Raw genomic sequence first — 14,675 nt, forward strand, 5'->3', positions numbered from 1 at the left:
GCCTCAAATTTTCTTTCTATTTTTGAGCACTGCACAACCCCTCTGTCACTATGATGAAACTGCAACTTCAGCTGAGTACATTACAAGCTTTGTTGTGCATCCAACAGGCTCCTGTTCGACTCCACATTGCTCGGGGGCTTGAGGGATAAGGGTACCCACGGGTCCCCACCAACCAGGATACTGGTCGGCCTGGCAAGTGGACCCCTCCCGACCAGGGCGTGCGAGGCAAGACATGAAGACGCGTGGAGCACAAGCTCAGAGATCGGGCGAACAGATTTCGCCCAGATATTGCGGGATATATGTTGTGGTCCGACTCGGAGATTGCATTCCATGTAACAACCAACTAGGATTAGATCCTATCCGACTTGTAACATAGGTCATCATCCTATATAAGGCGGCTAGGGACGTCCCCCGAGAATAACTCATGTTACCTCTTCGCACCTATGATCAACAATACAATCCATCAGAACACAGGGCATAGGATATTACTCTCTGGAGGCCCGAACCTATCTAAACCTTGCACCCCTGTGTTACCATTAGAGTTCTTGGTCTTACAATCTCTCCCGCCTACAAATCTACCACTTGGGTAATCCCCTGATGGACTACCGGTCACTAAATCCGACACTCGCTCTTTATTTTTTTTCTTTCATACAGTGAATTCTTCAGATACACCAACTACAGTTGAGAGTAATCCAAAGTCAACACCCAGTGTTCAAGAGGCAGTAGCAGAACCAAAGACAAGAAGAAAAACTGATCCAACATGGGGATATTGTACACAAATTATTGAAGAAGGAAAAAAGAAGATCAAGTACATGTAATGTAACATGAAATTTCAAGGAGGAGGAATCCATCATTTTATGGAACATTTAGCTAAATGGCCTAAAAATGTGGCTGGTTGTTCAAAAGTTAACTTGCAAAATGTGTTCAGGAAACTAGAAAAACTTTGTTGATGGATTTCGCAAAACCTAAAGGAAAACTGGTTGCACAATTATGGCTGATGGATGGACAGATAGGAAGAGAAGGACACTCATCAACTTCTTGGTCTACTGTCCCAAAGGTATTGTCTTTCTCAAGTCAGTTGTTGCCACTGAAAGTTCCAAAACTGCAGATTTCTTGTTCAAGTTATTTAAAGATGTAGTGAACTTTGTTGGTCCTGAACATGGTTGCTGCTGGTAGAAAGTTAGAAGATGAGTTTCCATCCATTTATTGGTCCCCTTGTACTGCCCATTGTTTGAATTTAGTACTGTCTGACTTTGGCAAGGAGAATCTAGTGAAGACTACTGTAGCTCATGCATCATCTATTACAAATATATCTACAACCATTGCTATCCATTATATTTATTGAGAAAGTTCAGTAAAGGTCATGAGATTCTTCGTCCAGCACAAACTTGTTTTGCTACTAATTTTGTTGCATTGCAAAGCATATACAAGCATAAGGCTGATCTTCATGCAATGATTATCTCCAAAGAGTGGACAACCTCTGCATATTGTAAGGAACCACATGGGAAAAAGTTTACCAAAGCTATGCTAGATCAATCCTTTTGGAAAGATTGTGCTATTGTTTGTCAATTATTAGAACCAATAGTTTGGGTGTTGAGAATTGTGGAGAGTGACGAGCGATCTACCATGGGATATCTTTTTGCAGCCTTCCATGCTTCAAGAGATGAAATCATGAAGAGGTTTCAGAGGAAGGAGTTAGTTAGACCTTTTTTAGAGTACATAGATGCAAGGTCGGATAAACACTTTGATAAGAATCTTCATGCTGCTGGCTTTTGGTTTAATCCCAACAACCAGTATAATGATGAGCTAAGAGAGAAGTATAATTTCACCACTTCTGGGATTCTTGATGTAATTGAGAAATATGCTGGCAAAGATTTTGCTCTTCGAAGTTCTTTGACAAGAGAGATGAGAATTTTCAGAAAGGGAGAAGGTGACTTTGGGCGTTCAACTGCAAACAATGATAGACAACACATGCTAGCTGGTAACTCTCCTTGTCTTATATTGTTCTTTAGTTCTGTGTTTTCTCCATTATATTTCAGCAACATTTATTTTTTGTCTTTTTTTCTCATGTAGATGAGTGGTGGCAAACAGACGACTGCAGCGCACCAAATTTACAGAAGCTAGCCCGTCGTGTTTTAAGCCAAACTCGTAGTGCTTCTGGATGTGAGAGGAACTGGAGTTTGTTTGAGCATGTACAAACCAAAAGGAGGAACAGACTTGAGCATCAGAGGCTAAATGATATTGTTTATGTTCATTGCAACTTGAGATCGCACCAAAGGTACCTTTTTATTTTGCTTCATTACATTCATTGCCTTGCTATTCACTTTGTTTCTAGAAATAATACATCACTATATTCAATTTTTCTTACATTAGGTCAAAGAAAACTGTTAGAAATTATGATCCAATTAGTTTGGATGAGATTCGTAAGGGAAATGAAGCATGGACAGTAGAAGATAATCCACCTCGTCTAAACTTGGAAGAGCTAAATGAATTCCGTGGTGAATTTGCTTCTTTGAGTATACGATGCAGTGATGGTAATGTCAAGTGTTCAAGATTATTTCTTTTCAGCATACATGTTTGCCTATGCTAACATCTAACTTGATAATGTTTTTCAGATTTAGAGCTAAATTTGGATGAGGCTGAGGCCGATGCCATGGAAGAAAATGAAGTAATGGCTACTGACAATGAAAATATGCTTGATGATCTTGATATGGTATTGGATGAAGATTTGGAAGCAAGTCCGAGTACTTTGAGTTGTCAAAAAACCTTTGTGAACTTGTCCCTGTTCATGTGTGTAGCACTTTGGCTGTGCATTTGTCATTTGTGGTGTGCCAATCATATCAGCATGTAGCATGTTGCAAACTTGCTATTTGAATTTGTGGTTTGCATGTCGAACATTTGAATAGTTGAACTTGAAATATTTGCTATTGTAGTTATATAATGGTGTATATATATTAATTATGGCTGGTATATTAGACCGGTTCAAAGTTTTCTTTGGCCGGTTCACTTCTCCGATCCAAAGTTATCGAACCAACGGTTCAACCGGTTTTCAACGGTTGAACCAGTGAAACCGTTAACCGAAGGCCTCACCGGCGGTCCTAATAACGCGGCCTGCAGCTTTTCATTGGCTAGCTTCTAAACCTGCAATCCGTCCATCTGTTTTGGTGTGTCCAAGCTCTTTTCAGTTTTCAGCAGGAATCTTGTCGCGTGTTATTGTTTTTTTTAATTTTGCTGAACCTAGCTTTTTGAGTATTCACTCAGATGCGGCCATCAGTACGTGGCAAAATCATCAAGTACGGGCTACTGGCAATTGTCTGGTCCTGCCTGCAGGAAAACAACAACCGCTAACCTAGCTCAGAGACGTTCATTCGTTCGGATACTGACAGCAGCGACTCAAGCGGCGTTTGCGACCCAAGCCGACATTCATTCAGATCGAACACGGACTCGCTCGATCAAGCATTGTCTAACAATATGATCCACCCACCAATAATCCATCACAAATTAACAGAAACAGATTGCAGCAGCTTGTTGCTTACAATCCGATGACGTTCTTGGAGGTGGTGACGCCGCCGTCGACCACCAGGTTGTGGCCGGAGACGTAGGTGGACTCGTCGCTGGCCAGGAACAGCGCCGCCTCCGCAATGTCGCTGGCCCGCAGCGTGGCGCCCTTGAGATTGGCCAGCCCGCGCACCACCTCCTCCATCTTCTCCACATCCAACGACGACGAGCTACAGCTACTGGGGGCGGCCATGGCGTCGTCGTCCTCGTCGCCGTCGCCACGACGCCGCCAGGCGTTGATCAGCATCGGGGTGGCGACGCCGAAGGGTGAGATGCAGTTGACGCGGATGCCGTGGCGCCCCAGCTCGCAGGCCGCGTTCTTGGTGAGCCCCACCAGGGCGTGCTTGGACGCCGTGTACGCGTGGGGGCCCATGCCACCCATCACGCCGGCCACGCTGGCCACGGACACGATGCTGCCGGCGCGGCGTGGGACCATGGCGGCCGCCGCGTGCTTCATGCCCAGGGCGGCGCCCAGCGCGTTGACGCGCAGCACGCGCTCGAACTCGGCGGCGTCCAGGGACAGGATGCTCTTGTCCCCCGGCGCCTGCCGCCCCAGCACGCCGGCGTTGTTGCACAGCACGTCCAGCCGCCCGTGCCGCGCCACCGCGCGCCGCACGGTGCGCTCCACGTCCGCCTCCACGGACACGTCGCAGCGCTCGTAGCAGCACGCCAGCGCCGCCGCCAGGGCCTGGCCCGCCGCGTCGTCGATGTCGGCGATGACCACGCGCGCGCCGTGCTGCACGAACGTCCGCACGATGGCCTCCCCGATCCCCCGCGCGCCGCCCGTCACGATGGCCACCTTCCCCTCCAGCCTGCAGCAGCTGCTGCTCTTGTGCTGCATGCTGCTGCAGTTGGCGGTGGGCTTCTTGTCGGGTATGTAATCGACGGCGGCGGCCATGGCGGGGGACGAGGGGTCTTGGACGACGGCGCCGTGCATCGATGGATTGCGTGCGGGAGGAGCGATGGACATGGAGCACGCGGCTGCATCGCATATATATAGTCACACAGTTCGCCCTTGGCATCTAGCTTGTTGCTTGGCGTGGCGAGCCCAAACAAAACTCAGGCCGGCCTCTTGTTCGTTCGTGTCAAATAAAGCGTGGAGCACCACATTATGCGAGAGGAGCATTGTACTTTGGGTGATCATGCGCACCGTGCAGTGCTACGGTATATTTTCGAAATGGACGGCTATCATTTTTTCAAACCATTCTAAAATTTCTCTAATGTTTACGGTCATTTACCGCTACAATAAAATCAATAACTCGAACCCGTGTGAACAGTGATCGAGCAACCTAACCAACTACAGTTTCTGTTGTGATGCATGCATAATATAGAATATACTATCTTGGATGGAGTGCAAATGTAAACAGCATATCGTATTATCATATATTTCTTGAGATTTTCCTACCTACGTGTCTCTGAGAGTATCCACGTATATATGCCGCTGCATGAGCCACACGAGGGCCCAAAAATAAGTCGCCAGTATATATTGAAATGTGTACATGCATGTATAACGAGATGAAATAAATATAAATCAAATGGTGATCATGAGCCGCTTTGCATTATACTTGTGCCATAAAAAAGGTTGCTTTCAATTTAGCCCTGAAGAAAGTTGCTTCAAAATTCAGCGCCAGTTCAGGCAAGCACTGTCACAGCTTTATGATGATCTTGTTAGTGTGAAGCTCAAACCGAAGTGTATCATTGTCGAAAGAAGCCATGCTTTCACCGGCCAAAATTCAACCATGCTGCAACCAGGAGGCCAGGGATAAGTGGACAGTAGTGATGTCAAGTCATAGGTGTACAGTGAGAAAGATTGAGGCCAGGTTCATGTGAGGGGTAAGGTACGGTACTTGTAAAATGTCGGTCAATGGCGTCACATCACCTCACACTGCAGCTTTCCCTGTACCTGCAGCGGGGAAGGGCTCTGTTTTCGTGTTTGGGTAGATTGGGAATTCTCACATGCCACATATGCCAACTTGGGCAGCAAGCAGCTCACCTCCAATAATGCCCTTGCAACCGCTCTCTTTTCAAACCTAGCTACCTACTCACTTCCGTGTCACAAAAGAGTACTTTTTTTAGCTTTGTTCTTAAATGAAATCATGTTAAGTTTGATTAAGTTCATACAAAAAAAATACTAATAGTTATGATACAGCTCTCTATAGGCACGATCGAGTTTAAGAATTTTCATTTCCAGGACAGAGGGAGCAGTAGCCTCTCTAGCACATTTACCTTTACAAGTCCAAAAACTTAAATGTGCCACCATAGCCACTACTTACAGCTAAACTTGCGGCAGTGGCACGGCATGGATTGGGGTTAAAAGTTATGCTGCTGTAGCAGTTGCATATAATGAGATTGCATCTTGCAAGATTCTGGCACTAACCCGGCCTAGTGGCAGCTAGCTACCACACGAATCTCTTATTATCAGTCACATAATAACCTTGCTTGGTCTCGTGATACGATCCTGTTGTATATCTGCTCATGCTCCATAAAGAAAATGGAAGTCTTATTCATGAGGATCGGATACGATACTGTTTGATGAAAAGACAGGAAGAGAGACGTACTGATGGTCTGAAACGCCAACACCGGATCGATCGTATAATTAAGCGTAGGACATTATTACGATCTAATCTAACGCGAGCAAGTACATATATAAGCGCATGATTAATTGATTATTGAACAGAGATTTGGGCCATCACTTATATTGGAGCGAGATCGCACATCGACCGATGAACCAATACATACCACCTCCGCCTACTTTTGAGTTCTCAAGTGAATTATTTAGCTTGAGAGGTCTAAAATATGCAAATCAATTATGAAATGTAGATCTACATGCAAGCTTGCCACCAATTAAATAGGAAATGCATAATTAACCTCTTAATTAGCGCATGAAAACTAGTGAAGAGTAATATAAACTTTTAATCTACGTCCTTAATCTTACAAGTAGCTACATTTAGGGATGGAGGGAGTACGAGTACTCGTTAACTGGTCATGCACTCACTGATCGATGGTGCCCTTATTAACTATAGGGATCATTACATTACTGGAAAACTGAGCATTGGTCCTAGCCCTTAGTACCAGTTCGTTTTTGACCCGAGTCTAACGGCTAGTTTCCTATGAGCCCCTGTGACCCCCGTTAGTACCGGTTGGCTCCAACAGGTACTAAAGGTCACCCATTAGTACCGGGTGGAGCCTCCACCTAGCCTGAGGCTCCACCCGATACTAATCGCGTCTCGGTTCCGCTCCCCTCCCCCTCCGTCCCTCCCTCTACCACAGCCTTATCCTCCCTCACGCATCTCTCTCCCTTGGCCACTGCCTCTCCTACTGGCCCTCTTCTCTCCGTCGCTCCTCACTTCGGCCCTCCCTTCTCTCCGCGCGGCCCTCCCTCAGTTGCCCCTCCTCTCCCCCCTTCACTCGCCCCTCACTCGCGCGCAGCAGTGAGGAGTGGCGGCGGGACAAGAGCAACGGTAGCGCACGGGCAAGAGGAGCTGGATCCGGCAGCGGCGGCTGCGGGTGAGGAAGGTGGTGGATCTGGCAGTGGCGGCGGCTGAGCAAGGAAGTGGATCCGGTGGCGGCGGGTGAGCAAGGAGGTGGATCCAGCGGCGGCGCAGTTTGGCAGCAGCGCAGCGACAACGGCGATGATAGTGGCTATGTGAGTACGCAGCCTCCCTCCCTCCCTCCCTCTCCCTCTCCCTCTCTCTCTCTCTGGGTCACGGTGAGGCTCTAGCAGCGCGCGGCTGGGGCGTGTGGCAGAGGCGGGGGGGGGGGGGGTCGCAGGGGAGGCGCGGCAGCGGGATGTGGTTAGTATAAACAACCGGTACTAAAGCCCCCCATTTAATACCGGTTATTTAAACCGGTACTACAGGACCCCCTTTAGTACCGACTTAGCAATACTAGTTGCAAAACCGGTACTAAAGGGGAGTTTGGATCCGGTACTGATGGCGCTTTCCCCAGCAGTTAGTAGTATTAGGGTCTGTTTGGTAGAGCTCCATCTAATTATGATACTTTATGGGAGCTGATTCTCTGAGAGAAGTGATTCTGTGGCTGAAAGTGATTCTCTTTGATTCTCTATCATAAACTTTTAAAAGTATAAACTCTTAAAATAAGGATGGAGAATCACTTCACAGAATCAGGAGAAGCTACTTTTTTCAGTTACCAGCCTCTTAGTTCATTTCAGAGAATCACTTCACAGAATCAACATTCTCTTTGAAATTTTTTTTGGCAGAGCTCCTGCTGGAATCAGCAGAGAATCAGTTGCCAAACGCAACCTTAATATACCCCCTGACCACTATCAATATCGTCTGATGACAAATAGCTACGACGAAGCTGCTGATTCTTCTTCTTCTTCGAACAAATTTTTTGTGGGTGATCATCGTGCGTCACTAATCATTTCTTTATATATATATATAGATATATATATATAGACACACACGTATCTATCTATCTACGTATATACTTTATGCAGCAAACAGGGGAATCCAATTCGAAGTCATATTGGAGGATACAGCCCAGTTGAGGAGGCGTACCAAACCAGATGGGCCCAACAAACTCGCCACGGCCCAAAGCAAAGACACAGGTAGTGTACGTTTGCAGACGTAGCATGCATGGTACATTTGTTGAATTAATCCGTAGTTCAGTCAAGGAGTGGTTGTACGTGCAATCGACTAATCGTTGCTTTGAAGACAATGCGATCGTAGGGCCGTTGGCCTATCTGTGTGTTGTTTTGTGAGTGACCCATGCATGTTTACACTTGGCTCTTGCTAAGTTGGTAGGCAGAGGAAGGCTGGCAATGCAGGGTCATGTGATAGATGTAGCATGCATACACCAGCGAGATCTTGTCATCATGTAATCATTTGTGTACAGTGCAGTGTTTCTTCTAGTGAGAAAACGAACCACATGTCATCGTCCTAGCCGTAGATGGTGCACAGCAACGAATGTAGGCAACAGAACGGAAGGGCACAGGGTACAATAATGAACTGTACGTATGTAAGCAAAGTTGCCACAAGCACACGCATGGTATGGATCCATCCATGCATGTACCCGCTGCTTGCTGACCCATGACAGAGCCATTACTTTGGATGAGGATGCAAGCAAAGCAACCCATTCAATTAAATAATTCTTCGCTTACATCAGAGGCTCAGAGCAGAGCAGCTAGCATTAGCATTTAGCAAGCAGACAGCAATGGCGGCTCTGCCTCTGGGCCCAAGCAGTGAGCAAGAGCCCCCCGAGGGGGAGGCCGTCCTGGAGGGCCTTGCCATGGCCGGCCTCGTCGCCGTCCTCCGCCAGCTCGGAGACCTCGCAGAGTACGTGTTGCCTCCCATCTGCTAGCTGCACCACCCAACTTTCAGTTCAATTCCATCAGCTTCAATTCTCCTCTGCAACTGCAACTGCACTGCAGGCTTGCCGCGGAGGTGTTGGACGGCCTGCAAGACCAAGTCATGGCCGTGTCCGCACGAGGCCGACGACTCGCCATGCGAGCCAAGCGGCTCCAGGCCGACCTGACCCCGTCCATCCACAACAAACCCAACCATCGTCTCGACTGGCACCCACGTCTCAATCTCAACCATCATCAGCAGCATGGCGTCGGAGAAGCGCCACCGCGTTCCATCGTCGACCACATCAAGCGCTGTCGCGGGCCTCCGAACCTGTCAGCGCTTGACAGGTGGTACCACGGCCATGTTCTTTCTGCAGATGACATGTCTGTTCTGCTAGCTCATCAATTCTGTATGTATATACATATCTGTAGGTTTGATGCTCATGGCGAGGGCGCGTGCTTGAAGAGGTACACCGATCCCTCCTTCTTCAGGACTTGCCATTCTGACGACTGCAGGTAACACCTGTGTTGTTAGCTTGTGTTTTTCTATCATATCAAGGTTGGTTTGTTTGTTTATTCCAGTAGTGTTCTCTTCTCCTTAACCATCCATACTTGCTGCTTACTCTGATTCAGATCCCAAACAGATGCATCCGAAAAGCAGTCTCTTGGCTTCCTTTCCATGCTCCGGCAGCTGACACATCGGCAGACACCCGGGAGCCTCATCAACCTTCCAAAGTACTACGAGTCTTCAGCGGAGAAGGAAATGGACAAGGCCAAGGAAAATCGCCCTGGGCAATCCAAAGATTCGCCAACATCCAATTGCTGCTCGGACTACGTGGGGAATTGCAGTGATGAGCTCGAGAGGACTAGCTCGTTCGAGGCATGGCTCTCTCCAGGTGCTCGCTTCAGTACTCACGAGTATGAAACTGCTGATGGCACCGTGCAAGAAACATCCTGCAACAAGGGTGTGAGCATTGAGGATACCAACGTTGATACACCGCCACTTGTACCTATTCCTCCGATGCAGTGGCTATCAGTCAAGGTTCATACAGGACCCATTACTTATAGAAATTCATTCGGAAGAAATCGTGTGAACCGTGCAGGAGGCAAAATTCTCAAGACTACAGAGTTGTCTGAGCCTGCAATACATTCATACGAGGCTTGGTCAGAAGCTGAAGGCACAAACCAGCAACAAGTTTTTAAGCACAAGGGACCGGAGATTTCATCTTGTCGCGGCAATACGGTGTCAGATTCAGAAGCAAACAAACCATCCCAGGCCGACTCAGCTTCAGGTCAAGGTGATGAAGATAGTCTGCATCATGAGAATGTGTTGTTTTCAGCGGTGGAACAGCTAGCGGGAATGTCACCTCCCTGGGTACCAAGGCCCAAGCATCCCCTACCTGAGGTTGCATCTCAGGACAGAATCACGGTACACGTTTTTTTTTCCTTTCCCTGTATTATTCTTGCATCTGCCACTGTAGAACATGACCCTCATAAGAAAGATGCGTGGTGTTTGCAGCTAAGAAACGGTCCAAGTCCGATCCATCGTTCGAGAAGTATTCTGGACAGCAGGACTGCACTGCTACATCAAATAAAGGACAAGGACAAGTGAATGAACATCTTGATAAAGTTGTGATTCGATTCTATCGGTCTCAAGTCTTGCGGTTCATTTCCTCGGATTGTTTCAGAACTAGTATCCATACTGTTGTAGCTTGTTGATTCTAGAGGCACTTTGCAATTTTAAACTGGTGATGACTTTGGATTCGCGCTTGGTGCCAAAGTGAAATTGAAGCATATCCAAGGTGTTTGGATCACCACTAGTTGTTGTTTTCGTCTGCAATCAGGCACGTTACGTGGAACAAATTGAAAGCTGCATGCTGCTGACACGCATATTTTACTTGGCAAAGGGAATATTACTTGAAATAATTAAATCAAAGGATAATAAATGTTTTCCAACCACATAAGTGAGTGCGACAAGTACTAGGACAACCAAATCAACATATCTCCCATGATGAAGAGAAAGTGCTACTACAATACGATACCTTGTCCTGACAATCAGGGGACTAATTCATTACATATAGAGACCGTCCGGGACGCCTTCCTTCTTCTTGTACATCACCTTCTCCTTCGCCTTCTTGAAATCAGCATGAGTCACCTAGGGTACCAGAAAACAGGAACATCAGCAATGTCAAATCAAACCATGCAATGGCTATATGTTCAAATGCCCAGACCAACATTGCATAAAGCACACACCAGAATTTAACGACCATGTGGATGAACATGACACTACTAACAGATAACTACTTTCTGAAATTCTCCCAGTTCACAAATTTACACTAAACAAAGTCACAAACTAATATGTTGGTCCAGAAACAAATTTACACCAAGTGGTTAACGGTGAGAGGACTATGTTCTGGAAGATATTTGGTTAGGATCTTCCCCATTGTGTTTGAAATACTTAAAACTTTTAAAGATCCGTTCCAAGCCTGCTTCTGATTCTAGTCGAGGGTGCATATCTATTCAATTTTGAAGGACACTGCATCTTTCTATCATATGAAAAAGCTACCAGTAAGGAGACAGCAGAGATTAGGTTGAATGCACCCAAGTAGACACTACACCTTTCTATTATACGAAATAGCTACCAGTAAGGAAACAGCGGAGACTAAGTTGTATGCACCCAAGTAGCATTTCAATTTATGAAATAGCTAAAGAGCACTGAATACTTGTATCCATAAAAAATGTTAAAGCTAATTGAATTAGGGATAAATGCTGACTCGTACCTTCATTCTCCGTTCTCTCAATGCGAGCAACCCAGCTTCTGTGCAGATAGCCTTGATATCAGCACCTGAGAACTCGTCCTTCGTCATCACGAATTCTTCCAAGTTCACATCATCAGCTAGCGTCATCTTTGATGTGTGTATCTGCGCAATTCACAACCTCGCTAAGAATCTAACGAATTCTCATTTCAATAAATTAAAGTTTATCATTTACAGATGGCACAGTACCTGGAAGATGCGCCGTCTAGTTTTGATATCTGGAAGAGGAAACTCAATCTTTCGGTCGATACGACCAGGCCGAAGCAAAGCTGGATCAAGACTTTCAATGCGGTTCGTTGCTAGAATAACTTTAACATCTCCACGTGAGTCAAAACCATCTAGCTGGTTCAGCAGCTCCAGCATAGTTCTTTGAATCTCCCGCTCTCCTCCTGAGTGAGCATCATACCTCTTTGTTCCAACTGCATCAATCTCGTCAATAAAGACTATTGAGGGAGAAAGCTCATCCGCCACCCTAAATAGTTCTCTTACTAGCTTGGGACCGTCACCAAGGTATTTTTGAATAAGTTCACTTCCAACGACACGCAAGAAAGTTGCAGACGTTGAGTTAGCGACAGCCTGCAGAGGCAGTTTCAATTAATCACCACCCACGCTATTTGAAAAGTTAGAAAGTAGGAAAGGAAGGCATAGTTTGGATAAGCATGGATATCATGGAGGATCAAAGCCTGCAATTGCAATACTATGAAATAATACTGACAGCTACTATGCTTGCAAGCCAGAACACTGACCTTGGCAAGCAGAGTTTTTCCTGTTCCAGGTTCTCCGTATAATATGACTCCCTTGGGAGGCCTGATTCCAATGTCCTCATACAGCTCAGGATGGGTCAATGGAAGCTCAACGGCCTCTTTAATTTCTTGAATCTGAGCGTCTAACCCACCAATGTCAGCATAAGACTCCAGAGGAGCTTTCTCCACTTTCATCACAGATACCATAGGATCAACTTCATCTTGCAGTATACCAACCACAGACAGAACCTGAAGAAGCAAAGGCATGTTTGAGTGAGTTAGCAGTTAGTTGTAAAGGATCCACTAATGCATGTGCACACCAAAACGATTATTATCCATGGAAAGCACCCGGTGAGCACATCGAGTATGTAAGGAAAGAGTCTAGGACAACTGCTAGAGGCTACAAAGGACTCTAAAATGAATACATGTATAATGGTTGAAAATGAAAGGCAGTGCAGCCTTGGCATAGCATACAGAATCAATCACCACTCCGGGAACTGAAACATATGAATCTGAACAGTCAGGAGAACCTAGTTAAGTGCTAACCCTTAGTTGGTCATCCTTGATTCGAGAAACAACCTCTAAACCCTAACCACCTTAATTTATCAGGTACAGCATGAGACAAATCGCTAAAACAACAAGGTTTCGATACATTAGCCCAACTCCTCAGGAGAAACCACCAATCCGCAGGGCCATAGTTTTCTGATGAATCTCAGTTCCATGGTTCGCTTAATCTATGTTGAAACCTTGATTAACTGGACAATAGACGAGAGCCTAAAGTTCCCCGTCCATTCTACAAAAATTCCCCCAACCTAACAACAATTAACCCCAGAGGTACAGATACATAGATCGCCTTCAAAAATCCAACCTCTCCCAAATCAGCAGGGATCAGCTTAGTAGATCGGGGATACTTAGATCGAGGAGGTTAAGGGGGCTGGTAGTAGTAGATCCGCTCGTGCCTAGTAGATTAAGTAGCGGGTAGGGGGGCAAAAAAAAAAAGAGAAAGCGAACCTTGTTGTGCATGAGGATGGAGCATCCTGGCTCGAGCTGGTCCTTGTCGACGAAGGAGAGGATCCCGACGTAGTACTCTGGGCCGACGGAGGAGGAGACGATGGCGTGGCTCTCGTCGATGATCTCCTCTAGGGATCCGACGCTCATGGGCGTGCCGCGGAGGTCGTCGACCTTGGATCGGTCCTCCTCGGCCTTGTCCTCCTGGGGGCGGAGGCGCTCCTGCGCGGCGACGAACTCCTCCTCCATGAGGAGGTAGTCCTTGACCCGCTCGAGCTTGAGGAGGCGGAGGCGGCACTTGGAGAGCGGCGCGACGTTGGGGAGGCGCGCGGCGGCCTCGGCGCCCTTCTGCTTGCGCTGCTTGCGGCCGACGCGGGAGGGGGCGGCCGGCGGCTCGAACTTCTTGTCCTTCTTGTCGGCGCCGTCCCCCGGCTTGCGGTCGCCGGCGCCTCCCTGCTTGCCCATGCCCCCGGGAGTGCCCTGCCCCATGGTCGACAAGGATTTGGGTTTGCTTCGATTTGGGTTATGCGAGCTTGGTAGAGAAAGGAGGAGGCGGAGATGCGCCCCCTTTTCCTCCTCCGACTTCAACTTCCCCTGCAAGATGAAGGGTGGGTGGGCTACGTTACGTGGGTCCCTTTAATGGGCCTTCTTGTGGCCCGTTTACCGTCCCATCTATCCATCCGTTGTGATATGAAGGCAAAAATCGGCCCAAGTAGTATCGACTGGCAAAACATGGGCCGCGTAGCAGGCGTGAGAGCGAGTACATTGCTACACGTCAGCAGTCTCATAAGTCATCTCATGCAGTGCCACGTAGAATTTTTAATAATGTGGAGGAAGGAGAGTGAGGAGAGAGAAGAAGATCGTTGTTTCGCGAAACAACTGCTTCATGAGCTAAATTGTATGCAGGACTATGAGACAACTTAATAACTATTGTACGAGTTATTGTGCCATGCAACTCATAATATTTCTTTTCCGTATACACAAATTAAGAAATTATATAACTCTACCTGCCAACCTATCGTACGGGTTGACTGTTGAATCATCTCAAGATTACGTAACTTCGTCGCGTTTCCTCTTTCTAAAAGCAAGCGGCGAGCGATTGCTTCTTCTTTTTTTTTCTTTCTTTTTTTGGTTTCTGTTGCAATCAATCACGCACACAATTCAGTGATTCACACAGAGAGAGTCTGCCGGTAGTATCCAGTTGCAAGACATGGGTCGCTTCATCGTCTGCCAGGTTTCGTC

The 14,675-nt window shown here is 47.0% G+C and overlaps 3 protein-coding genes and 1 pseudogene across 3 annotated transcripts; 2 read left to right on the plus strand and 2 right to left on the minus strand.

The window, feature by feature from the left end:
* The first annotated feature begins 848 nt into the window (after window positions 1-848).
* LOC117844515 (uncharacterized) lies at window positions 849-3,348 on the plus strand (annotated as a pseudogene).
* Window positions 2,838-4,806, minus strand: LOC117845885 (sex determination protein tasselseed-2). Its single transcript, XM_034726962.2, has one exon. It carries the CDS (start codon window positions 4,526-4,528, stop codon window positions 3,533-3,535), a length of 996 nt encoding a protein of 331 aa, XP_034582853.1. The 5' UTR covers window positions 4,529-4,806; the 3' UTR covers window positions 2,838-3,532.
* A 3,817-nt stretch (window positions 4,807-8,623) lies between these two features.
* LOC117844647 (uncharacterized) lies at window positions 8,624-10,680 on the plus strand. The gene is made up of 5 exons (XM_034725381.2): window positions 8,624-8,855; window positions 8,951-9,214; window positions 9,299-9,382; window positions 9,500-10,295; window positions 10,386-10,680. The coding sequence occupies exons 1-5, from the start codon at window positions 8,734-8,736 to the stop codon at window positions 10,476-10,478; spliced, it is 1,359 nt and encodes a 452-aa protein (XP_034581272.1). The 5' UTR covers window positions 8,624-8,733; the 3' UTR covers window positions 10,479-10,680.
* Window positions 10,681-10,779: 99 nt separating this feature from the next.
* Window positions 10,780-13,992, minus strand: LOC117844648 (26S proteasome regulatory subunit 4 homolog). Its single transcript, XM_034725382.2, has 5 exons — window positions 13,437-13,992; window positions 12,429-12,674; window positions 11,872-12,258; window positions 11,647-11,787; window positions 10,780-11,021 (listed from the first exon to the last, which is right to left on the minus strand). Exons 1-5 carry the CDS (start codon window positions 13,920-13,922, stop codon window positions 10,938-10,940), a joined length of 1,344 nt encoding a protein of 447 aa, XP_034581273.1. The 5' UTR covers window positions 13,923-13,992; the 3' UTR covers window positions 10,780-10,937.
* Window positions 13,993-14,675: the final 683 nt, after the last annotated feature.

Source organism: Setaria viridis, chromosome 2 (assembly GCF_005286985.2).
Source record: "Setaria viridis chromosome 2, Setaria_viridis_v4.0, whole genome shotgun sequence".
Taxonomy (NCBI): domain Eukaryota; kingdom Viridiplantae; phylum Streptophyta; class Magnoliopsida; order Poales; family Poaceae; genus Setaria; species Setaria viridis.

Coding starts and splice junctions, on each gene's coding strand:
- LOC117845885 (XM_034726962.2), bottom strand. CDS start 4,528: ATGTCCATCGCTCCTCCCGCACGCAATCCATCGATGCACGGCGCCGTC.
- LOC117844647 (XM_034725381.2), top strand. CDS start 8,734: ATGGCGGCTCTGCCTCTGGGCCCAAGCAGTGAGCAAGAGCCCCCCGAG. Junction 8,856..8,950: donor CAGCTCGGAGACCTCGCAGA/GTACGTGTTGCC, acceptor ACTGCACTGCAG/GCTTGCCGCGGAGGTGTTGG. Junction 9,383..9,499: donor TGCCATTCTGACGACTGCAG/GTAACACCTGTG, acceptor ACTCTGATTCAG/ATCCCAAACAGATGCATCCG.
- LOC117844648 (XM_034725382.2), bottom strand. CDS start 13,922: ATGGGGCAGGGCACTCCCGGGGGCATGGGCAAGCAGGGAGGCGCCGGC. Junction 12,675..13,436: donor CCATCCTCATGCACAACAAG/GTTCGCTTTCTC, acceptor TTGCTTCTTCAG/GTTCTGTCTGTGGTTGGTAT. Junction 12,259..12,428: donor GAAAAACTCTGCTTGCCAAG/GTCAGTGTTCTG, acceptor CTGCCTCTGCAG/GCTGTCGCTAACTCAACGTC.